Below are 26,421 nucleotides of genomic sequence, written 5' to 3'. Positions count from 1 at the left end.
TGGAGACCAGCCTGGCCAACATGGTGAAACCCTGTCTCTACTAAAAATACAAAAGTTAGCCAGGCGTGGTGGTGGGCACCTGTAATCTCAGCTACTCGGGAGGCTGAGGCAGAGAACTGCTTGAACCCAGGAGGTGGAGGTTGCAGTGAGCTGAGATTGCGCCACTGCACTCCAGCCTGGGCAACAGAGTGAAACTCCATTTCATAAAAAAAAAAAACCAAAGTACTTTTTGAATAAAGACTAGAAGACAAAGGGGCAAGCCAAGGAGACATAGAAGAATGATAAGCAGAAAGAACAGCATAAGCCCATAGATGGGGCAGGCTGAGGCAGGAACAGGCCTGATGGGATCAAGGTATAGCCAAGGGGCCAGTATGTCCAGAGAGAAGGGAAACAGAAGAGAAAGATGAGGTCTGAAAGGTGGGGTGGTATGAGGTGAACTTTATATTGTGAGTGATGTGGAAAGTCACTGTGTGTTGAATCAGGGAACAAATGTGATCTGACTGACCCTTAACAGATCAGCAGAGCTCCTTTGTAGCATGTATGCTGCCAGGCTAGAGGCAGAACACGTAATAGCTACTGCAATAATTCAGGAGAAAGTAAAGGTGGTTTAGACCAGGGTGTCTTTTTACTCTGTTTTCTGTGTGATTTCCCGAGTAGCTGGGACCACAGACGCGCGCCACCCTGTCTGGCTAATTTTTCTTTTTCTTTTTTTCTTTTTTTTGGCAGATGGAGTGTCGCTCTTGTCACCCAGGCTGGAGTGCAGTAACGTGACCTCAGCTCACTGCAACCTCTGCCTCTCAGATTCAAATCATTCTCCTGCCTCAGCCTCCCAAGTAGCTGCGATTACAGGTACTTGCCAGCACACTTGGATAATTTTTGTATTTTTAGTAGAGATGAGGTTTCACCATGTTGGCCAGGCTGGTCTCCAACTCCTGACCTCAAGTGATAGACCTGCGTTGGCCTCCCAAAGCGCTGGGATTACAGGCATGAGCCACTGCTCCCAGCCCCAAAAGTTCTTTCTTTCTTTTCTTTTTTTTTGAGATGGAGTCTTGCTCTGTCACCCAATTCCCCTGCCTCAGCCTCCCGAGTAGCTGGGATTACAGGCACATGCCACCACGCCCGGCTAATTTTTTTGTATTTTTAGTAAAGACGAGGTTTCACCATGTTGGCCAGACTGGTCTCAAACTCCAGACCTCAGCCAATCTGCCTGCTTCAGCCTCAGCCTCCCAAAGTGCTGGGATTACAGGCGTGAGCCACTGTGCCTGGCTAAAAGTTCTTTCTTAAACTCAATATCCTTTTTTCTTTTTTGGCATCCCATGCCCCTTGATGGGATGTGTTCCCTTGTACCCTGTGGATATAGATAATTCTTTTGATGGTTTCTTCTATTCATTATCTCTGGTTCCTCCGAAATTTTGGGGGAGGGGGGCTGTTGCTGTCATCATAACCCACTGCAGCCTCCAACTCCTGGGCTGGCTGAAGCAATCCTCTTGCCTCAGCCTCCCGAGTAGCTGGGACCACAGGTGCATGCCACCACGCCTAGTTTTAAAATTCTTTTGTAGAGATGGGGTCTTACTATGATGCCCAGGCTGGGGGTGTTTCTATCTTTCCTGTTACAGGTTCCCTTCAAATGTCTGATAATCTTTGGCTATCTGTTCATAACAAGGCACTAAAAAGCTGAGTGAAAGGTCTATGTGGATGGGGCTTCCTGAATGATGGACTTCTCTGTGGAGTATTTGTACATGAACATGATCTTTATGTAGGAAGACACCTCCCTACCCTCACTCCCATTGTTGGTACAGGAAGGTTTTTCTTCCCTAAGCTAGTCAATTTTCTTTTTTTTTTTTTTTTTTTTTTTTTTTTGAGATGGAGTCTTGCTCTGTCGCCCAGGCTGGAGTGCAGTGGCCGGATCTCAGCTCACTGCAAGCTCCGCCTCCCGGGTTTAGCCATTCTCCTGCCTCAGCCCCCCGAGTAGCTGGGACTACAGGGGCCCGCCACCTCGCCCGGCTAGTTTTTTGTATTTTTTAGTAGAGACGGGGTTTCATCGTGTTAGCCAGGATGGTGTCGATCTCCTGACCTCGTGATCCGCCCGTCTCGGCCTCCTAAAGTGCTGGGATTACAGGCTTGAGCCACCGCACCCAGCCAAGCTAGTCAATTTTCTAGAGAGTGTTCCTACGCTCTTTTGTTGAAGTCAGACTCTCTGACCAGAACGGAGGCTTTACCATATCCTCCCATTTTCAGCATGGTTGCTCCTTCTCACCTATAAAGTCCAGTCTCTGGTTCAGCCTTTCCAGAGGGAAAACCTCCAGTTTGCTACCTGGGTGGGAAAAGAGACATTGAGTCATCAGTGTCACCAGGGGCTTCCACTTCCTGAGCCTTTCTGATGTACTTTAGCATTGATCAACTTCTTTCCTGTCTTCTACTCCGTGACTTCTTTTTCTCCACTCTACTAAAGTCATTTCCATTTATCTATGCTCTCTGGCCTCCAAAATGTTGACATCTGTTGCCTGCCATTGTCTCTTCTCCAGGTCTCTTTGTCTATGTGACTTTATGCACTTCTTACTCCTTTGCTCTCATTTCAGTGGGCTTTTGAGAGGGAGAAGAGGTCAGAGTGGTGTGTATCCCCGTGATTCAATCTTTCACGCTACTCTAAAGTCTCTTTACAATGTTTGAACCAGGCGCGGTGTCTCACGCCTGTAATCGCAGCACTTTGTGCTTTGTTTTTTTTGTTTTTAATTTTTTTTTTGTTTTTTTTGAGATGGAGTCTCTTTCTGTCACCCAGGCTAGAGTGCAGTGGTGCGATCTCGGCTCACTGCAATCTCTGCCTCCTGGGTTCAAGAGATTCTCCTGCCTCGGCCTCCCAAATAGCTGGGATTACAGGTGCGCGCCACCACGACCGGCTAATTTTTGTATTTTTGTAGAGATGGGGTTTCACCATTGCTGGCCAGGCTGGTCTTGAGCTCCCGACCTCAGGATCCGCCTGCCTCGGCCTCCCAATGTGCTGGGATTACAGGCGTAAGCCACCCCACCCGGCCAATCGCAGCACTTTGGGAGGTTGAGGTGGGCAGATCACAACGTCAGGAGTTCGAGACCAGCCTGGCCAACATGGCGAAACCCGGTCTCCACTAAAAATACAAAAAAAAAAAAAAGGCCCGGCGCGGTGGCTCTCGCCTGTAATCCTAGCACTTTGGGAGGCCGAGGCAGGCGGATCCCGAGGTCAGGTGATCAAGACCATCCTGGCTAACACAGTGAAACCCCGTCTCTACTAAAAATACAAAAATTTAGCCGGGCGTGGTGGCGGGCGCCTGTAGTCCCAGCTACTCGGGAGGCTGAGGCAGGAGACTGGCGTGAACCCGGGAGGCGGAGCTTGCAGTGAGCTGAGATCGCGCCACTGCACTGCAGCCTGGGCGACAGAGTGAGACTCCGTCTCAAAAAACAAACAAACAAACAAACAAACAAAAAGCTGGGCTTGGTGGCGGGCGCCTGTAATTCCAGCTACTATGGAGGCAGAGGCAGGAGAATCTTTTGAATCTGGGAGGCGGAGGTTGCAGTGAGCCAAGATGGCGCCACTGTACTCTGGCAATAGTGCAAGACTCCGTCTCAAAAAAAAAAAAAAAAAAAAAAAACCCCACAGTGTTTGAATTCTGTGTGCCCTGCATCCCCTTAGGTGGAAGTGTAGGCTGAAGCATGGGTGAGGCAAAGGGTAACAACTAGAAAATACATATCCTTCCTCAAAAAATTACATTCCATTTGACTCTTTCAGGGCAAGGTAAGAGCCATTTTTCCATTGTGTGATTTCTGTCAACTACTCTTTTCAAAAGGAGGAAGTCCTACCACCCTTCTATGTGTTTATGTATTTTGGCTAAGAGTGCTGGAGCGCTGGGTGAGGTCCTCAGAAGGGATGGAAAAATCTGAATCTTAACTCACAGTCAGCGCTAGACAGGAGCAGCAGAGATTACTGAATCCAGCTTCCTTATTGTATAAAAAGGAAACTGAAGCCCAGAGAGCTTTAGTCGATTTGGATCAACTTCGGTCCCTTGAGAAATACTTTTCTCAAAAGATGGCTAGATATCAAGCTCCTTGCAGTCTTTGGGCCTTTGGGTCTAATGTTCCCTATGCCCCAATGCTGTGGGCTCCTCGCTGTGCCTCGGGTCAAAGGTCCCTTCAGAGACTGTCCCTCTCAGCACTGCGGCCAGTTTTACTTTTTTGTGGCACTTATTGATATTTAAAAATATTTATTCTACGAGTTATGTGACTTCTTCCACTGGAATGAAATCCCCATAAGAGGAGACCATTCCTGTCTCGTTCACCGTTGAATCCTCAGGGTGAGCTGAGATTCGAAACAAAGTAGTATGGCTCTAAAGTCGCGCTTTAGGCCCAACATTATGCTTCCAAAAATTTAGTAAAGACGATGGACTTCTGCGCACACGGGGAAGCGACAGTGAGAAAAGATACCCGGAAGTGAGCCACAGCAAAACATGCAGACTCGTCCGCACGGTGCCCCTTCTGACCTTTCCCTCCGGAAGCTTTCGCGGCTCTTGGGCGTGAGTGCGCACGCGCGGCCACCGGGGTCGCTCCGGGTCGCGGCGCGGAGCAGGGGCTGGAGGGAAGGGTCAGCCTCCAGGGCTGGCAGGCGCCTGCGCTGCGGGGCTCCAGTCAGGACGCGCATTCTCGCTCCCTCCCTCGGCTGCGCGCGCCCGGTGGGCGTGGGAGGAGGCGGGGAACCGGGGAGGGGCGGGTGGCGCAGGAGGGAAGGAGCGAACCGGAGAGCGTCGTCCTGAGAGGAGTGAAGGCGGCAAAATGGCGGACCGCTTCTCCCGCTTCAACGAGGACCGAGACTTTCAGGTAAACACGGGCGTCGCCGAGGATGCGGGGAAGGCGCTGGTTTAGCCCAGAATGTCCTTCATCTCCGGCTCCCAGTCCTCTTTCCTTCCAGGTTTTGCTCCGACTTGAGAATTGGCTCTCTCTTCTCCCGTCTCTGCTTTCTCAAGAGGCCTCCCGGCTTGAGGGAGGCCGCATCTCCTCTCACCCGCATTCTCTACCCCAGAAACTCAGGCCGCGGGGCTTGCGGCTTCCGCCTGTTTGGCGTCGGATTTGGGAACCGGGCCTGGGAGCTCTGTGGGGGGCTGTGTCCTCCGGGTCTGCCCAGCCTGTGCCGGCAAAGGGCTGGCTCCCAGGGGACCAGAGGGGTGGTTGGGTTGGGCTGGGAGGACTTGGGGGCGAGTGTTGCTGAGGCCAAGGCTTCCGAACCCCGGGATTTTGCTCTCACGGATCCTTTTGGGGGCCTTCTCTTTTCTTTTTTCACTGTGATGAATCAGTTGCTTTCATTGTCTGCTTTTCCTTTTCCTTACCTGGGAAAATGTTGCATTCGTTATCAGACGCCTTATTGGTTAGTCATACATTAAGATTTCCCGGGACATAAGTGTTGCTGCTGTTATTAGGCTGTTAATTGGGCTTGGAAAACAGTAAGTTACTGGACTATGATCCGATGTGAGCCTAACCTCAAATCCTATCTCGAAAGATTTGTAAGAAGCGTAATGATAATGGACCTTCCACGCGTAGGGTCACTAGTGCCAAAAGCTTGATTTTTCTTTTTTCAATTGCAAATGTTGGTATGGAAAAATGTCCTTACGATGGCAAGCTCTATTGAGTAAAAAATAAAGGCCAAATTAGAATAACTCGTTTTTTCGTTGTTGAAAATACCTTGCTGTTGAAATTGTTACCGCGGAAATCTCGACGACTAAAAGGGATTTAGTAGAGATTGGCTATTTCTAGGTAAAATACATCCGTAGAGTCTCAAAAAAAACCTCTGCATTACTACTGCATATCCTGGCAACTGCAATTTGGGTCAGGGGATGAATCTCAGAACTCAAGTTTTTATCCGGCTGCAGATCCTACTCAAAGCAATAGGAAAGCACTCTAGGTGTGTTTCAGAATGCAGTTTAAAGAGTTTGAATTCCCTGAGATGATAGGACTGGTAAATAAATAGATAAAGCAGTTTAACAATTTTAACTCAGCACTGTTAACAAGGTAGTACATAGAACGCTTATGAGAAGTTTTGCAGCAGTAAGGGATCTGGGGGCTGTTAAAGCCTTGTGATCATGCGCTTGCTGTATAGCTGCAGCACAATACAGAAGAATCTCAAGGTGTTCTAAGGATATAATGCAGATTCACCAAAGTTTGAAGCAGTTCATAATAGCCTTTTGATCCCTGAGAAATATATGTATATTTTAGCAAGCACTATAAAATATGAGTAGGCTGCAAGGTGTATGATGAGCTTTATTGATCTTTAAATTACCAATAGAGACCTATTGATAACTAAAGCCCGCAAATGCTTTTCAGAGGAGAGAATCTCAAGGTGACCTAATAAAATCGAAAATACATAATATGGACAATTAAATTTTGAGGAAAGATGACTGTCAACCACAGAATTCCAGCAGGCTTAACAAACAGGATTTTCGGGGCCTTTAATGAAGATTTTGAAAATTGTGGATAGCAGAGTGTGAATGCTGTTTCCTGAAAAAAATTGAGGGGGTTAGCCTCTACTTTTTCAATACTCAGTTTCTAAGTAAGATGACCCTCTCTTTTGATGCTTTAGTTGGGTATTGCAAAACCTGATTTTGGTTTCATGGTAGTCCTTTGAAGATGATATGTATAGTTCATTTTCTGCTTCTATGTTGAAAGAACCAACCCGTTAAGTTGGGTCAGCCAGGAAGATGTTGGGGTTTTTTTTGTTTGTTTGTTTTTGAGACGGAATCTCACTCTATCGCCCAGGCTGGAGTGCAGTGGCACCATCTCGGCTTACTGCAACCTCCCCCTCCCGGGTTCAAGCGATTCTTCTGCCTCAGACTGCCGAGCAGCTGAGACTACAGGCGCCTGTCACCACACCCGGCTTATTTTTGTGTTTTTAGTAGAGATGGGGTTTCACCGTCTTGGCCAGGCTGGTCTCGAAATCCTGACCTCGTGATCCGCCTGCCTCGGCCTCCCAAAGTGCTAGGACTGCAGGTGTGAGCCACCGCACCCGGCCGAAAATGTTGGTTTTTAAAATTCAGATGTCCTAGCATTTTGGGTAAATAAGGTATTGGGAATGGAAACCTTTTTAGACAGTTGGAAGATGTTAAAACTTTTATAAATTATGTTAATTTATAGCATTCATTTAAAGTACTTTTATTTAAAAATGAAGTGGTATTTTTCTGTGTGTTTTAATAAAGGGAAAAATACAGATTGTCTTTCACTTAATGATGTCTTTTGATTCAAAGTTATTGGTGAGAGAATGTAATGTAATAGGATTCTCCTGTGAATAATGTATCTGAAACATTTTCGGCTTCAGGTTATTCAAAATTAAACGTGGCCTCCTTAAAAGGTTTTGGGTGAAGCCACTGACTATACTTGAAAACAAATCATAGTAAGTTTCCAAACACAATGGATAGATCTTGTTGCTTTCAACAGATCTTGTAGCACTGGAAATTTTTCTGTTCATCTTCTCTGGTAAGTTCGAGATGACTGTTATTTTCTTTGCCTTTAATTTGGCAAGATGATTTAAAGCTGTAGAGCTTCACTCTCTACCAGTTTATCAAGTGCAAATTTTGGAGAGTTTGATGTCTCTTGAAATTACTATGGAGTCAGGGAGTTGGGCTGAGTATTACAATTTGTGAATACCTACGTTTCTTTCTTTTTTTTTTTTTTTTTTGATACCGAGTCTCGCTCTGTCACCCAAGCTGGAGTGCAGTGGCGCAATCTTGGCTCACTGCAACCTCCGCCTCCCGGGTTCAAGCGATTCCCCTGTCTTGCCCTCCCGAATAGTTGGGACTACAGGCGCTCGCCACCACACCCAGCTGTTTTTTTTTTATTTTTAGTAGAGACAGGGTTTCACCATGTTAGCCAGGATGGTCCTGATCTGCTGACCTTGTGATCCGCCCGCTTCGGCCTCCCAAAGTGCTGATATTACAGGCGTGAGCCTCCACACCGGGCATGAATACCTAAGTTTCAAAGGTATTTTGTATATATAGTGAAAAGTTACGGTTAACGGTGGTATTCCACTTGAAGCACTCATGAATATAGAGATTAATCATTATCAGGGACCTAACTTTTTTTAATTTGTAACTTTATTATAATAACGAACAGGTCCTATTCCACAGGCTTTATGTGTCTTATCTCATAGTCTTCACTATAACCCTTACGAGGTAGGTACTGTTTTTACTGCCGTTTTCAGCTGAGGCACAGAGAATTAGGTAACTTAGCCAATTACATACATCTGTTAAATGGCAGAGCCTAAATTCATACTGACTTTTGGACTCTTGAACTTGTCCTCGTGACCATTTTGTCTGCTGCTGGCAATTACACATTTTATATAGCTGTAATTGAGTCATCAAATGTGGAGGATAAACTCACAGGTGACGAAGGATAAGGGAGCTTTTAGAAAGGTGATACGATTGTAGTTTTTATTCTGTTTGGTTTTGTCCAGATCTGTTTCTTTCTGGTCTCCCAATGGCTTCTAAGGGGGCTTTCAACAATGATAAATTACGTTGTGTCATAGAGGATGTATTGTTAACTGTTTTAGTTTAGACATTCTTTTGTCTAGCCTTTAAAGTGTTGTTTTTTTAAATCTTTGGTCATCTTTGTAATCTAAGCTGATGTGTTTATTTTTACAAATGTTTTAAGAGTTTTAACTACTCCTTTAAGAATCTGACCTCAATTTCTGAATGAGATGTTACTTCTGCCGGCATTTACCAGATTAAGATATATTTGTTCACAGATTGAAGTGTTACACAAACTAATGGAAAATATATAACTTAAGATAATCAACACTTTGGATTACAGGTTCATTAAAGAAAGTTTTGTTTGTACAGTGATGTATAACTAGCCATACGGTGCCATTAAGATATAGTGCTTAGCATTTTATGGTTGCGCAGCTATTATTGGTGATGCAGCTGAATGCTGGTGAGGAAATGATCTTTAGCGTATGTACCTGCAGAGGACTGATGATTTGTGTTCTGAGTGTTCTCTGCATTTTATTTCTTTTCTTTTTTTTGTTTTGAGACGGAGTTTCGCTCTTGTTGCCCATGTTGGAGTGCAATGGCACCATCTCGGTTCACCTCAACCTCCGCCTCCCGGGTTCAAGCGATTCTCCTGCCTCAGCCTCCTGAGTAGCTGGGATTACAGGCATGTCCCACCACGTCCAGCTGTTTTTTTTTGTATTTTTTAGTAGAGACAGGGTTTCACCATGTTGGTCAGGCTGGTCTCAAACTCCCAACCTCAGGTGATCCACCCACCTCAGCCTCCCAAAGTGCTGGGATTACAGGTGTGAGCCACTGCGCCCGGCCCTCTGCATTTTATTTCTAATGAAAAGTAACTACAGGAATAGATCAGTGAGTGATAAGTTGATAAGAGAAACAAGACATACTATCTTAAAGGTCATAATAAAAATACAGAAATTGCCCAAGAACTTTCTGTAATCTATGTAAGTAATCATAATGGTAAATAGCAATAAACTAGTCATGTATTACATTTATGCAGTATGTTTGTAGGATTCCTCTTTGTGTTTCCATATGTAACCAGTATGTGACCCTCAGGAAATTCTTAGTTGAGACTGTTAAGTGAAGAGGTTCATAGTTTTAAGATATTTAGGTCACAGAAGGATATTAGTATATTTTCTGTATGTAATATAGTTGGCATTGTAATGCAGATGTGCCAGATATGAAACATGGACAAGTGTTTTAAATGGTTTTTCCTATGTCTCCCTGTAATCTGGAAGAAATGCCACAAGCTATTTAAAGTAATGTCAGTTTGGCTTGGGATACTGAAACTTATGTAAAATCATTACTCTTTCCTGTCTCATAGTATGATAAGTGAAAAGGATTAGAATCAGGGCTGTTGTACCAGTTTCAAAATACTGATGCTGAATTGACATGATTATTAGCAAATGCAAAATGATACTGACATTGGTTAATATATTCTCAGGAGATCAAGAGTGACCAAAGTAAAGTCAGCGTAAGAGAAGTTTCCCTGGAGGTGATTTGAAGGGTAAACGGTATATAATCAGTTTTAAAATGTGGGACATATCAAGGAATAACATCGCAGAGAGAGACTTAAGTTGTAATTAGGAAAGATTGGGGTTGGGAAGAGAGGGCTTCATGTGATGATATATTTCATTATTTGTTTTCAAAGTAGGCATGGGAGGCAGGAAGAAACAGATCTGGACAAATACAGTATTAGACTGAGTGTTATTTCAGGTCTCTTACAGTACAGTCAGAATGATAGAAAAACAAGTATTCCTGTTGTACCTTTCCTTTTCTTCTATACATGTAATGCAGTTCTCATTAGAGTACTGCAAAGGGATTCTTTCATCACATTTTCTCATGTCTTTATGATAAATTGTATAACCAAAGCTAAAATTTGTGACTTAAATTTTTATTCTTTTTTTTTTTTTTTTTTTTGGAGAGAAAAAAAAAAAAAAAAAAAATTTTTTTGGAGAGGAGTCTCGCTCTGTTGCCGAGGCTGGAGTGCAGTAGCACGATCTTAGCTCACTACAAGCTCCGCCTCCCAGGTTCACGCCATTTTCCTGCCTCAGCCTCCCGAGTAGCTGGCACTACAGGCGCCCGCCACCACGCCCGGCTAATTTTTTGTATTTTTAGTAGAGATGGGGTTTCACCATGTTGGTCAGGCTGGTCTCGATCTCCTGACCTCGTGATCCACCCACCTTGGCCTCCCAAAGTGCTGGGATTATAGGCATGAGCCACCGCGCCCAGCTAAAATTATTTTAAGATACATATATAATAAGCTATCGCAATTGTGCTGCTTCATAATTGAGATACATTTCCATGTGATTTCTGTTTATCTGGGTACATGATAAAAATTTTTTAAAGGACAGTCTGTTTTTCTTTTCTTTTTTTTTGGAGACAGTGTCTGGCTCTTTTGCCCAGGCTGGAGTACAGTTGTGGGTTCTTGGCTCACTGCAGTCTCTACCTCCTGGGCTCAAGCAGTCCTCCCACTTCAGCCTCCCGAGTAGCTGGGACTACAGGAATGTATCACCATGACTGGCTAAGCTCTGTATTTTTTTTAGAGACAGGGTTTCAACTTGTCGCCCAGGCCGGTCTTGAACTCCTGAGCTCAAGCAATCCTCCCACCTCAGCCTCCCAAAGTGCTGGGATTACAGGCACGCACCACTGCACCCAGCTGACAGTCTGTTTTTTTTATGTGGTCAAAATTTTTTTAATTTAATTTTTTAAAATGAAAAAAAAATTTTTTTTTGAGACAAGGTCTCACTCTGTCACTCAGGCTGGAGTGCAGTGACGTGATCATGGCTCCCGGCAGCCTCGACCTCCCAGCTTCAAGTGATTCTCCCACCTCAGCCTTCTGAGTAGCTGGAGCTACAGGTGTATCACCAAGCCCTGCTAATTTTTTTGCATTTTTGTAGAGATGGGGTTTCGCCATGTCACCCAGGCTGGTCTCAACTCCTGAGCTCAAGCTATCCTACCATCTCGGCCCCCCAAAAGTGCTGAGATTACAGGCATGTGCCACTGCACCTGGCCAAGATGACCATTTTCTGAAAAGAAGTAGCAGAAGTTCGTGAGATCTTAATTATGAATCAGAAACCTATGTAAAGGTTTCATTTTTGCTCTTGTGACTTAGTTTCTAGTATTTTATTAATGAAAATGGTTTCTAGCTTCGAAGTGGATTCCAGTTCATAAGTTCTATTAAAATTCCTTCCCTGAAACAACTTAGTACTTTTGCTTGTATGTCTGGCATTAATTTTCTTTTCATATTAGCATTGCCATTTAGCATTAAATGAAAGCAGATTCATGGTAATTACCCAAGGAATTACAGATGACCACCACTAATAGTGAAAGAAGTCATTGATTTGATATTGCAGTGAATACCAGAAGATGTTGTAATGATTTTCCACTTATAAAAAGTGAATTGTCCATTTAACTGTGGAAGTCTAAGCAAATGTGCTTAATGCATATTGTATTAGTCAATGCAAAAAGTTAAATATGCCCAGGCTGAAAGAAGCTATATGCTGTATGGTCATTTTTTATACCAAATGATTTCTTTGGAATTTAAACAAATATGTTTAGTGTTTTATTCCTAATTTAGGAAGAAAAAGCAGCTAAAGTTATTCTGACATTGTACACAGATTAGTAGCACATGACTCTGTTATTTAGTAAGCCCTATAGATAGTAAGGAATTAAAATTGTTAGTGAGCAAAACAGGAGTATCCTGCCATTTACTTTAATTCTTTTTATCATAGTTTTGAGGTACAATAATTCCTGTGTGCATGTCACTCAAGCAACCAGAAAGTGTCTTTGTAATACGCATTTGGTCTCATCTCATGAAGTTCCAATTATTTGTTGTCATCCTTGCCACTCTTTGGCAATTACATTGATTTCAAAGAGGAATTCCAGTTCATCTTAGTGTTTCATAGAATTGAAACACAAAATAGCTTTACAGGTTTAAAGTTGTAATAGAAAAAAGTCATAGAGTTTTCTGACGTTTTAATAATGACATTGTTGGAAAAGTCAGTACCTCTCTTATAGCTCTCCTAACATTATTCTTCCAGAGTTAATGAGAAAAGAGAAGCTTAATTTTTCATCCTTTTTGTAGGCAGTGCTGATCAAAATCAAGAAATTATTTTGACACTGTAGTTCTTGACTATAGAAGTAAAGGTAGGTTGGGCGCAGTGGTTCAAGCCTGTAATCCCAGCATTTTGGGAGGCTGAGGCAGGTGGATCACCCGAGGTCGGGAGTTCGAGACCAGCCTGGCCAAAATGGCGAAACCCCATCTCTACTAAAAATACAAAAAATTAGCTGGGTGTGGTGGTGTGCTCCTGTAGTCCTAGCTACTCGGGGGGCTGACGCAGGAGAATCTCTTGAACCTGGGAGGCAGAGGTTGCAGTGAGCCGATCCTGCACTATTGCACTACAGCCTGGGCAACAGAGTGAGACTCCGTCTCAAAACAATACAAAACATAACAGAAAAAGAAATTAAGCTAATGCTTGTGGATTGTATGCTGTAGTGTCAGTAATTTCCCTTGTTGCTATGAATAGAGAGCTATGAGTAAAATTATGAGGAATCTTTAAAGAAAGGGCAAAAGTGGTCGAAAATTTAATTGGTTTAATATTTGTACTAGGGTATCATCTGTGCAAGCAATAACAAGGGTTATATTTACTTTGAGAATAGTTTCTAGAATATAGACTTAATTTTTGAAAACTTAAATAAAACAGTGTTTGAATAGTGGTTGTACTAAGAAGTACTTATTGTAGTTTAAGTGTTACTGTGCGGGTAGTTGGTTAAGAAGTGTTTTTGTTTTTCTTTTTTCTTTTTTTTTTTTTTGAGACGGAGTCTCGCTCTGTCGCCTAGGCTGGAGTGCGTCGCCTGGGCTGGAGTGCGGTGGCCGGATCTCAGCTCACTGCAAGCTCCGCCTCCCGGGTTTACACCATTCTCCTGCCTCAGCCTCCCGAGTAGCTGGGACTACAGGCGCCTGCCACCTTGTCTGGCTAGGTTTTTTTTTGTATTTTTTGTTGGGGCGGGGTTTCACCGTGTTAGCCAGGATGGTCTCGATCTCCTGACCTCGTGATCCGCCCGTCTCGGCCTCCCAAAGTGCTGGGATTACAGGCTTGAGCCACCGCGCCCGGCCTGTTTTTGTTTTTCAAGGAGTTTTCATATTAGTTGGAGAGATAAACATAAGTAATAAAGTTTAGTTTATTATTCATAAGGCCAGCATGATTATCAGAAAAACAGTATATCTAATAAATGCAAAACTCTAAGTAAAGGAGAGAACCCTTAAAGTGGGATGATTGGATATGATGTTATGTTATGTTATGTTATGTTATGTTATGTTATGTTATGTTATGTTATGTTATGTTTTTCAGACAGAGTCTTGCTCTGTTGCCCAGGCTGGAATGCAGTGGCGTGATCTCAGCTCACCGCAACCTCCACCTCCTGGGTTCAAGCAGTGTTCATGGCTCACCCTCACAAGTAGCTGGGATTACAGGCGCCCACCACCACGCCTGACTAATTTTTGTATTTTTAGTAGAGATGGGGTTTCACCATGTAGGTCAGGCTGGTCTTGAACTCCCACCTCCAGTGATCTGCCTGCCTTGGCCTCCCAAAGTGCTGAGATTACAGGTGTGAGCCACCGTGCTGGCCTGGGCATACTTTTATGAAGAAGTTAGCATTTAAGCTGGATCTTGAAGGTTGGGATTGCAACCTTCAAGTGAATGGAAGTACACTCAGTTGGAAAAAATAGCCAGGACAAAAGTAAAGAAGTAGAACAAGCAGAATTTGTTTTTTTAGGACAATGAATTAATGATTGGGCATAGGGAAAAAGTGGAGACTAGGGCTGCAAAGATAAATTTTATTTTAATACTATAAGCAGGAATGCACTAACTATTTAAGGTGCTTACGCTGAGGGATAGACAAAGCCCTCTTACTTATAGAAAGATTAATTCAGCTATAGTTTGTTAGATGTGCTATACCCATATAGTTAAAGTGCTGATAACCAGTCTCTTTTAACCAGAGTTAATGTGAATAGGAGCAAACGGGTAGAGGGCGTATATGAGGAGTGTTTACAATAATGGACCATGTGATTTCTTTTTTTTTGAGATGAAGTTTCGCTCCTGTTGCCCAGGCTGGTATGCAGTGGTGCCATCTTGGCTCACTGCAACCTCCGCCTCCCAGGTTCAAATGATTCTCCTGCCTCAGCCTCCCAAGTAGCTGGGATTACAGGCGCCTGCCACCATGCCCGGCTAATTTTTGTATTTTTAATAGGGACAGGGTTTCACTATGTTGGCCAGGCTGGTCGCAAACTGCTGACCTTAGGCGATCCATCCACCTCGGCCTCCCAAAGTGCTGAGATTACAGGTGTGAGCCACTGTGCCCGGCTGGACCATGTGATTTTAAGCTTAGTAAGGAGATGAATGAGGACTTTTGGGAGTGCGGGTGGTGGCAGCAGTGTAGGTAGTGAGAGGGTGAAAAATTGGTAGGATCAATGGATTGTAGATTCTAATGGGATTTAAGACTTGTTAGAGTGGGAGTACTGGAGGGAATGAGCTAGAAAGATAGAAGGTGGTGGTTGTAGAATACAGTGTTTGAAATAACAGTTATATTAATAGAAGGGTTGAGATTATTAATGATTATGAGAGTACATGGTTAAGGCAGAATGGAGAACAAGATCATTGTAGGAAAGGAAGTTAAGGAACTGAGGCACCAGGATGTTACAAAGATAATCTGACCTGGTTATGAGAATGGTAATATGGTATAGTTGTATACTTTATGGTTTAATAAATGCCTTTTATATAATGTTCTTTTCTGGTTCTTCTAATAATTCAGTGAAGTAAATAGAATAGGTACTAATCCTGTTTTGAAGATGAAGAAACTGAGGCCTGGATAAATTACTTTGCCTAGTGCAGAGCTGAAGTTTGAACTTTGATCTTTTGACTTCTTTTGTTCTTTTCTTTTTAAATAAAAGAGGTGGAATTTTGTTACATTGCCCAGGCTGGACTTGAACTCCTGGGCTCACACCATCCTGCCACCTGTGCCTCCCTAGTAACTGAGACTACAGGTGCATGCCATCGAGCCTGGCTGATTTCTTGTATAGTATTCTGTTTACTGTGGTATATAGATTGGCCTCTCTTTAAGGTGTATATACTGTGGTATATACATTGTGGTATGTAGAATGTTGGTATTATCTCCAGTATGTAAAACACTGTACTACTTTAATACATGGCAGCATTTTGTACCAGTTAATAAACTGGTAGGAAATAGTTGGTATGCTTATTAAAGATTATAATTTTTGTTTCAGAAACATCTCAGTATTAAAAACCAATAGTTGTCAGGCATGGTGGCTTATGCCTGTAATCCCAGCACTTTGGGAGCCAAGGTGGATGGATAACCTGAGGTCAGGAGTTTGTGACCAGCCTGGCCAACATGGCAAAACCCTGTCTTTACTAAAAATACAAAAATTAGCTGAGCATAGTGGTGCATACTTGTAGTCCCACCTACTGCGGAGGGGAGGCTGCTGAGGCAGGAGAATTGCATGAACCCAGGAGGCAGAGGTTGTTGTGAGTCAGGATTCTGCCACTCACTCCAGCCTGGGTGACAGAATGAGACTGTCTTAAAAACAAACAAAAAAACAAACTAATGACTTACCACCATTGGTTTAATTGGTTATAAACCAGTGGTTTGATTGGTCATTTATGACTTCTTGCTTGTCTTTTCACTGTCTGTGGGTCTAGCAGATAATCCCATTCCATTTTCCAAACATTAGTGAGTACCTGATAGTTATTGTGTTATCATAAAAGCATAAGAAAACAAGACAAAAGTCCACTTCGTTCATTTGTTCCAGTAAAATAATAGATTGGAGAGGAGAATGGTATTTCTACTGGATACTCCCAAGTTAGGGTACTTTTAAGCTTATCCTTGATCATTACACCTTTATAAAAGTTGACTACTGTGATATATGGTGAGGATACAGCTACTGTTTGTTGCCAGCTAGATTACATGTCAGGTCTGGTGCCAAGACATTTTGAAGATATTTGTCTAATCCAAGTAACTCTCCAAACTAGTTGGTGGTATCTCCCTTTTTTTTTTTCCTTAAACTTTTTTTTTTTTTTTTTGGTGGAGATGGAGTCTTGCTCTGTCACCCAGGCTGGAGTGCAGTGACTCCATCTTGGCTCACTGCAAGCTCCGCCTCCCAGGTTCACACCATTCTCCTGCCTCAGCCTCCTGAGTAACTGGGACTACAGGCGCCCGCCACTACGGCTGGCTAATTTTTTGTGTTTTTAATAGAGATGGGGTTCACCATGTTGGTCAGACTGGTCCCAAACTCCTGACCTCAGATGATCCGCGCCCACCTTAGCCTCCCAAAGTGTTGGGATTACAGGCACGAGCCAACGTGCCTGGCCTTTTTTTTTTTTTTTAAAATAGAGGCAGGGTCTTGCTGTGTTGCCCAGGCTGCACTTGAACTGAAGCAATTCTTCCACCTCAGTCTGTTGAGTAGTTGGGACTATAGGCATGTGCCACTGCTCCTGGCTAAAAGTTAGTTTTTCTGGCTGGGTGCAGTGGCTCATGTCTGTAATCGCAGCACTTTAGGAGGTCGAGGTGGGCGGATCACTTGAGGTCAGGAGCTCAAGACCAGCCTGGCCAACATGGTGAAACCCCGTCTGCTATTAAAAAATATAAAAATTAGGCCAGGCGTGGTGGCTTACACCTGTAATCCAGCACTTTGGGAGGCCAAGGAGGGCAGATAACTTGAGGTCAGGAGTTCAAGACCAGCCTGGCCAACATGGTGAAACCCCGTCTCTACTAAAAATACAAAAATTAGTTAGGTGTGGTGGCACGTGCCTGTAATCCCAGTAAGGCTGAGGCAGGAGAATCACTTGAACCCGGGAGGCAGAGGTTGCGGTGAGCCAAGATCATGCCACTGCACTCCAGCCTGGGCAACAGACCAAGACTCCGTCTCAAAAAAAAATTACAAAAATTAGCTGGGCACGGTGGCTGGTACCGGTAATCCCAGCTACTTGGGATACTGAGGCATGAGAATTTGTTAAACCTGGGAGGCGGAGGTTGCAGTGAGCCAACATCGCCCCACTGCACTCCAGCCTGGGCAACAGAGTGAGACACTGTCTCAAAAATAAATAAATAAAATTAAAAAAATAATAATCTTTATTTTTCAGCATAGTGCTTTTTTGGGAAAACAGTTATTTCATGTCCTAATCACATTATCCAGAAGAATTTGATGTGTCAAACAGGTGTACGTGTATTTTTAGATGAGTGTGTGATATTTCTGCACCCTTGACCCAGTGTGATGTGTTTTCAGGTTCTTAGTTACTTGTTGAGATTGCTGGCCAATTATCTTTCCTACCAATTAACATAGAATTAAATTTATGTATTAAGTGAAGTTTATTCCTCTGGGTCATTGACTGGCCTCAGCAGTATTTTAAAATAATAATCTATTACTTTGTACCTCTTTAAACCTCACAACGTATGTAACAATGCTATAGTGTAATAATCTGGATTTTACAGCGGGGGAAATGGGCCTAGAGAGAGGTTTGGGAATTTGCCCAAGGTTATACAACTAGCAAATGGTAGTGACTTGATTTCTGGTGTCTCTGACTTCAGAGAGCTTTGTTTGTTATAATAATATACTGGAAATTGTTGTAAATCAGACTATATGATTATGGAAACAACAGTGAAGAATTAGGTTCATTAGGAATTGATCACAATGGTGTTTCTGTCTACCTTGTAAATAGAAATAATTTTTTTCTCTTTTGAGACAGTGTCTCACTCTGTTGCCCAGGCCAGAGTTCAGTGGTGTAATCTTGGCTTACCACAACCTCCATCTACCGGGTTCAAGCAGTTCTCCTGCCTCAGCCTCCCTAGTAGCTGGGACTGCAGGTGCCTGCCACCACACCTGGCCAATTTTTGTATTTTTGGTAGAGGCAGGGTTTCACCATGTTGGCCAGGCAGGTCTTGAACTGTTGACTTCAGGTGATTCACCCACCTCAGCCTCCCAAATTGCTGGGATTACAGGCATGAGCCATCGCATCTGGCCGTAAATTGAAATAAATTTTAAGTATACTAGTGAAATGACACCAATAATCCCCAGGATGTCCGTTTCTTTTTGGATAGGCTTTTTCTCCCAGGACATTTTCTTTTTAAATTCCATTTTTAAAGGCGCATACATACATTTATTTATTGAGACAGGATTTCTTACAGGTCAAGGATTCTACTTCCAAACACAGGACAAAAGTGGAAATTTGCCCAGGATGCAGTACAGTGGTGCGATCACTGCTTACTGCACTCTTGACGTCTTGGACTCAGGCGATCCTCCCATTGCAGCCTCCCAAGTAGCTGGGACTACAGGTGTGTACCACCACATTCAGTTAATTTAATTTTTTGTAGAGACGGGGTCTTCTTTTGTGGTCTTGAACTCCTGGCCTCTAGTGATCTTCCTGCCTTCCAAAGTGCTAGGATTACAAGTGTGAGCCACCATGCCCAGCTAGGATCCACCAACTTTGAGCTTTGAGTAATATTATTCATTTAAAAATGTTTTTCAAATAATTTGTATTATTATTATTATTTTTTGAGATGGAGTCTTGCTCTGTCGCCAGGCTGGAGTGCAGTGGCGCGATCTCGGCTCACTGCATCCTCTGCCTCTCAGGTTCAAGCAGTTCTCTGCTTCAGCCTCGCGAGCAGCTGGGATTACAGGTGCCCGCCACCACACCTGGCTAATGTTTGTGTTTTTAATAGAGACGGGGTTTCACCATCTTGGCTAGGCTGGTCTTGAACTCCTGACCTTGTGGTCCACCTGCCTTGGCCTCCCAAAGTGCAGGGATTACAGGCATGAGCCACTGCACCTGACTGAAGTTGTATTAAATTTTAATAGTTATAGGAAGAGGGAAGAGGATAAGAACAGCTCTTTAGAGTTTCAGTATTGTGTTTTGCTTTTTGAGATTATAGGCTTTTGATTGTGATCTTTGACTTGTCCTAATAATTCCTTCTTTTTTTTTTTGAGACAGAGTTTCACTCTTTTTGCCCAGGCTGGAGTGCAATGGCGCACTCTCGGCTCACTGCAACCTCTGCCTCCCGCGTTCAAGCGATTCTCCTGCCTCAGCCTTCCGAGTAGCTGGGATTACAGGCATGTGCCACCACCCTAGCTAATTTTGTATTTTTAGTAGAGATGGGATTTACTCCATGTTGGTCAGGCTAGTCTTGAATTCCTGACCTCAGGTGATCCACCTGCCTCGGCCTCCCAAAGTGCTGGGATTACAGGCGTGAGCCACTGCACCCGGCAATAATTCCTTCTCCTCCAGCTCTAATTTCTCTCTACTCATTTCTATATAGTTTAATCATGTAAAGGGTACAGCTGTGGGATTATGTAGATGTCAGAATCAGCACCAGTTAGCAAATAATAAGATTTCATTTATCTGGATGAATTTAAGGCAATTCCTGTCTTTATTGATACTTTAAATGATCACCACAACCAAATTTATAAGAGAAGTTTCCACATTTGTCCTGTGTTTGGAAGTAGAATCCTTGACCTGTAAGGAGCTAGAGGTACTGTGTGTTTTAATGACATGCAGGGCAGGTCAGCCTGGTTGTATTCATTGGCCATTAGACCTACCACAAGTTGAAGTTTTTTTAAGAGTGGAGGCAGTTGAAGGAAAGTCAATTGGGTGTGTGCATATAATTTAAAATCTAATACTTTTTTTTTTTTTAAGAAAAGCTAGATTGCTTCTAGTCTGACCCTTTTGAACTTATATTCCTGATCAGAATAAATGAAAAACTATATTTCAACTTTGAAAGCATATAGTATTCAGAAAGGAAGAGTTGATTTAGATAATGAAATAAGTGTTCCAAGCAGTCATTTTTTTTAATTTAAACTTTATTTTTTACCTCCCTCAGCTCATACCTATAAGCAGTCATTAAAACTAAATTTTAGAAATGCTATAATGTAGGACCTATGAATTTTTGCCAGGATAAGCATGAGCTTTAGTTTATACCTTTTACTTTGGAATAATTACTGTTAGCATCTTTTGTTTTTTCTTTTTTTGTTTTTTTTCTAAGACAGGGTCTTGCTGTGTCACCCAGGCTGGACTGAAGTGGCAAGATCATAGTTTACTGCAGCCTCCAACTCCTGGACTCAAGGGATCCTCCTCCCCACTCAGGCTCTTGAATAGCTGAGACTACAGGTGTACACCATGATTAAAAATTTAAAAAAAAAAAATTTTTTTTAATTTATGAAGATAGGATGTCACTGTGTTTTCCTGGCTGATCTTGAACTCCTGGGCTCAAGAGATCCTCCCTTGGCTTCCCAAAGTGCTGGGTTATAGGTGTGAGCCACTGTACCCAGCCTTAATACCCATTTTATCTCAAAGTGGTTTGTATGATATATTATATGATCATCTACATCTAAAGGAAATTCAGAGATCTAAGTGAGGTTTTAAAGGGAAGGTACAGCAGCAAAAAATACCTTTTAGATCCTTTTGAGGCCTTCAGATAATCAGATGCCATACTGTTTTTAGAAAGAATGATCCTGATAAGTCTATGTTTGTCAGAATGACTCAGTTTTGGTGGGGAGGTGGGTTGGGAGGCAAGAAATAAAATATCACTACTACTATCATTGTCATCTTTACTACGATTATTACTATAGTTATGCCCTGGGGGTTTGAAATCACATTTTTCCTCCTTCCTCTTTTTGTTTTTCTAGTATAACATTCAAAAGGAACAAAAGGCAACTGGGCGCAGTGGCTCACGCCTATAATCCCAGCACTTTGGGAGGCTGAGGTGGGCGAATCACCTGAGGTCAGGAGTTCAAGACCAGCCTGGCCAACATGGTGAAACCCCATCTCTACTAAAATACGAAAATTAGCTGGGCATGATGGCAGGTGCCTGTAATCCCAACTAGGGAGGCTAAGGTGGGAGAATTGCTTGAACCCGGGAGAGAGAGGTTGCAGTGAGCCAAGATGGCACCATTGCACTCCAGCCTGGGTGACACAGTGAGATTCCGTCTTAAAAAAAAAAAAAAAAAAAAGGGACAAAAGGATTCAGAGTGAAAAGAAAACCACTTAGTTAAGTGAACCTCAGAGACAACCCCACTATTTCCAATTGCATGGTGGTTCTTTCACAGAATCCATATATATACTATATATATATGGATAATATACTAAGCATTATGCACTCTTAACTTTCCCAAAGGATAGCATGCAAGCACATTTTCTAGCAGTTTGATTTTTTCCTCTTAATTGTGTGTCTTGGAGATTTTTCCATAACTAGAAGGTTTTTTGTTTTACTTTTTGTTTTTGTTAGTTTTTTTTGAGATGGAATCTCACTCTGTCCCTAAGACTGGAGTGCAATGGGGCAATCTTGGCTCACTGCAACCTCTGCCTTCCGGGTTCAAGCGATTTGATTACAGGTGCCCGCCATCATGCCCAGCTAATTTTTGTTTTTTTGTAGAGATGGGGTTTCACCATGTTGGCCAGGCTGTCATGAACTCCTGACCTCAGGTGATCCACCCGCTTTGGCCTCCCAAAGTGGTGGGATTACAGGCGTGAGCCACTGCACCTGGCCTGTTTTTTGTTTTATTTTAAAGTAATTTTAGATTTGTAGAATAGTTACAAAGATAGTACAGAGAATTTGGTATACCACTCACCTATATTCCCTACTAGAGTACCCGTATGCTAACTATAATACAATTATCATGGGCCATGTGTGGTGGCTCACACCTGTAATCCCAGCACTTTGGGAGGCCGAGGCAGGCAGATCACCTGAGGTTAGGACTTCGAGACCAATCTGGCCAACATGGTGAAACCCCGTCTCTACTAAAAATACAAAAAATTAGCTGGGTGTGGTGGCGCACACCTGTAATCCCAGCTACTTGGGAGGCTGAGGCATGAGAATTGCTTGAACCAGGAGGTGAAGGTTGCAGTGAGCCGAGGTCATGCCACTTCACTCCAGCCTGGGCGACAGAGCAAGACTCTATCTCAAAAAAATAAATAAAATACAAAAAAAAAATTGGTCTGGCATGGTGGTGCACACCTGTAGTCCCAGCTACTCAGGAGGTGGAAGTTGCAGTGAGCTGAGATTGCACCATAACACTCCAACCTGGGCGACAGAGTAAGACTCTGTCTTTAAAAAAAAAAAAAAAAAAAAAAAAAAGGCTGGGCACGGTGGCTCATGCCTGTAATCCTAGCACTTTGGGAGACCGAGGCAGGTGGATCACGAGGTCAGGAGATCAAGCTCATCCTGGCTAACATGGTGAAACTCCTTCTCTACTGAAAATACAAAAAATTAGCTGAATGTGGTGGCGCACGCCTGTAGTCCCAGTTACTCGGGAGGCTGAAGCAGGAGAATCGCTTGAACCCAGGAGGTGGAGGTTGCAGTGAGCTAAGATCGCGCCACTGCACTCTAGCCTGAGAACAGAGCAAGACTCCATCTCAAAAAAAAAACCCAAACAACAACAACAAAAATAAAACCCTGAAAAGAAATGCTCTACAAATAATAACTTATTTAATTGTGTACTTCTCAACATTTATTTGATTTGCCTTAATGAAGCTATCAATTAGCCGCAACATTGGAAAAGTATAAAAACTTTTTATATTTTTCACTGTTTTAAAACTTGCCCTCTTAAAAATTAGGAGCCACAACACCAAGTGAAAAAGAATAAGAAACCCCTATCATCAAAAGTGTTTGTTATACAAGAAAAAATTACCAGTACATCTTTTATCTTAGTTCTTTAACATGGTTATAAGCAATTCTAAGTCCTGTCTTCATTAATAATTCACTGTATGACCTCATGCAGATCATGTCATATTTCTCATTCTTTGTACCTTCCTTTGTAAAATGAAGAACTTGAACTAGACCCTCATGTCATTTCTTGGTCTAAAATTCCACAAATTTGCAGATTTAAGCTGAATTAAAGCTACCCTATTAAAATAAGGCTAATTGGTTTCTTTAATGTTAACATAAAAACATAAACACCATCAACTCCCACCAAAGTGAAATATTAACAGCAATCACTAATCCCTGGTAGTGAAGCGCAAAATATTTTCCACCTACTCCCAACATAAATGTAGTCTCATCACAATGACAGGAACACCAAATAAAAGTAAACAAAATACTAGGTGTCACTGGGGTTGGTGATAACTTTTCAGATGGAAAACCAAAGGCACACCCATGAAAGAAAGAAAGGGTAAGTTAGATTTTATTAAAATTTAAAACTGCTCTGCAAAAGACACCGTCAAAAGAAAGAGAAGACAGAACAGTTTGGCGGTTCTTAGAAACCTAAACCTGTTTTTTAGCATTCAGTCCGGCAGTCGTACTACTTAGTACTTAACCAAAGGAGCTGAAAACTTAAGTCTACACAAAAACCAAGAACATGGATGTTTATAGCATTCTTTATTTGTAATTGCCAAAACTCCACAGCAGTCCATATATCCTTCAGTAGGTGAATGGATAAGTAAACTGTGATATACCAATGGAATATTATTCAGCCCTAAAAAGAAATGAGCTATCAAGCCAGGAAAAGACATGGAAGAACCTTGGATACATATTCAGGAATATGTGAAAGAAGCCAATTGGAAAAGGCTACATAATGATTGCAAATATATGACATCCTGGAAAAGGCAAAACCGTGGAAACAGTAAAAAGATCAGTGGTTGCCAGGAGTTTGAGGGGAAGAAAGTAAAGGGATGAACAGGTGGATACTGTGGATTTTTTTGAGCAGTGAAATTATTCTCTGTGATACTGTAATGGTAGATAAATGTCTCTATACATTTGGCAAAACTCATAGATGATGATATGTACACTGTATCATGATGATGGTAGGTACACCAAGAGTGGACCTTAATGTACTATGGACTTTGGCTGATAATGATGTGTCAGTGTTGATTCACCTATTGTAGCAAATGTATTATAATAAATGTGCAGGAGGCTGTGTCTATGCTTTCAGCTCAACTTTGCTGTAAACCTAAAACTACTTGAAAAAATAAAGTCTGTCTATCTAAAAGTAATCACAGAAGTTACTAATTACAATAAACTCATATTCAGTATTTCTAAAGCACTTCTTCCAAACAGCATGTATATTTTAAAACTTTACTAAAAAACTGAAACGTAACAAATTGGAAACAATGGTTACTTCTAAGAAATGAAACAGGAGAAAGGAGGGCTTTCTTTCGTGTTTTTACTTGTTACAGTGTAGCCTAAACTTTTAACAATATCCATTTTACATTAGTATTATTTGTGTTAGTAGTATATTTTAATAAAGGGGGCCACAATGCACTGAAAAATTAAAGACACTGCTTGCTCAACCTTTCCTCACCTGTGACCAGACTATCAAACTAGATAATATATCTAGAGGTAAGATTAAAGAGGTTACAAAAATTGTAAAAAAAAAAAAAATTTTTTAAAGCTCTACCTATGAGGTCAGTCTAATAAAATGTCTCAAAAAAAACATTTTACAAAAAAATGTCCTTAATGGTCATAATTTTAACAGTGCAAATCACCTTTGAAAGACTGTGTGCCTGTAATCCCAGCTATTCTGGAGGCTGAGGCAGCAGGACTGCTTGGGCCCAAGTTTGAAAACAGCCTGGGCAACACAGGCTGTTAAAGAAAAAAAAAGAAATGGAGAAAAATGGAGAGAAGGGAGTGGGCAAGAGCAAGAATGTGAAAGATCTGAGTCTTTACCTTGGTTAACTTGAATAAAATATAAACTGTCTTGTATGAACCAACCTCTTCTCATTTTATTTACACAGGCAACATGGCAGAACCCTGTCTCTACCAAGAACAAAACAAAACCACATTAAACAAACAAAAATTAGCCAGGCGTGCTAGTACATGCCTGTAGTCCCAGTTACCTGGGGGGCTGAGGTGGTAGAATCAATTGAGCCTAGGAAGTAGAAGCTGCAGTGAGCTGTGATTGCGCCACTGCCTGGGTGATAGGGAGACCCTTAGTTATTCTAAATCAACATGTAATATTCACTAATGTACTAGAAAATGTTCTTATATAGAGTATATAGAAGAAGAAAGAGTTCCTGGACTTAAAGAACATGCTTTATGGTAGAGGAGATAAGTAAACAGGGAATCACAGTACAGGTACCATAACAAAGGTATGAACATAAAGCTAAAGGAGCACAGAGAAGGAGTGTCAGACAAGACTTCAAAGTTACAAGAATCTATAAATATGTTAAAATTCATAGAACTAGGCTGGGCATGGTGGTTTACACCTGTAATTCCAGCACTTTGGGAGACCAGGGCAGGCCGATCACTCGAGGTCAGGAGTTTGAGACCTGACTGGTCAACATGGAGAAACTCCATCTCTACTAAAAATACAAAAATTAGCTAGGTGTGGTGGTACACGCCTGAGATCCCAGGTCCTCAGGAAGCCGAGGCAGGAGAATTGCTTGAACCTACAAGGCAGAGGTTGTAGTAAGCCAACATGTCGCCACTGCACTCCAGCCTGGGCGAGAGTCAGACTCTTGTCTCAAAATAAATAACCCCATGTTCTCACTCGTAAGTGGGAGTTGAACAATGAGAACACACGGACACAGAGAGGGGAACATTACACACTGGGGCCTGTCAGGGGGTGGGGGGCAAGGGGAGGGAGAGCATTAGGACAAATACCTAATGCATATGGGACTTAAAACCTAGACGAGGCCGGGTGCAGTGGGTCACGCCTGTAATACTAACACTTTGGGAGGCCAAGACGGGTGAATCATGAGGTCAGTTCAAGACCAGCCTGGCCAACAGGGTGAAACCCCATCTCTACTAAAAATACAAAAAAATTAGCCGGATGTGGTGGCGGGTGCCTATAATCCCAGCTACTCAGGAGGTTGAGGCAGGAGAATCGCTTGAACCAGGAAGCGGAGGTTGCAGTGAGCGGAGATCGCATCACTGCACTTCGGCCTGGGCGACAGAGCCAGACTCC

At 42.6% G+C, this 26,421-nt stretch overlaps 1 protein-coding gene across 5 annotated transcripts in view; it reads left to right on the top strand.

Annotated features, from left to right (window-relative positions):
• The first annotated feature begins 4,564 nt into the window (after positions 1–4,564).
• GPATCH8 (G patch domain containing 8) overlaps positions 4,565–26,421 on the top strand; it is a 112,150-nt gene continuing 90,293 nt past the window's right edge. For 3 of the 5 annotated variants that reach the window (XM_011985923.1, XM_011985921.1, XM_011985922.1), the window contains exon 1: positions 4,565–4,842. Coding sequence is in view for 2 of the 5 variants with exons in the window: in XM_011985920.1 (XP_011841310.1) it covers positions 4,798–4,842 (45 nt within the window). In the remaining 3 variants the exon portion in view is untranslated. The remainder of the gene's footprint in view (positions 4,843–26,421) is intronic. The other 2 variants (XM_011985920.1, XM_011985919.1) reach the window with 1 other exon arrangement.

Source organism: Mandrillus leucophaeus, unplaced genomic scaffold (genome assembly GCF_000951045.1).
Source record: "Mandrillus leucophaeus isolate KB7577 unplaced genomic scaffold, Mleu.le_1.0 Scaffold290, whole genome shotgun sequence".
Lineage (NCBI taxonomy): Eukaryota > Metazoa > Chordata > Mammalia > Primates > Cercopithecidae > Mandrillus > Mandrillus leucophaeus.
The sequence above is the reverse complement of the archived record's forward strand: the minus strand, read 5'-3'. Positions and strand labels throughout refer to the sequence as shown.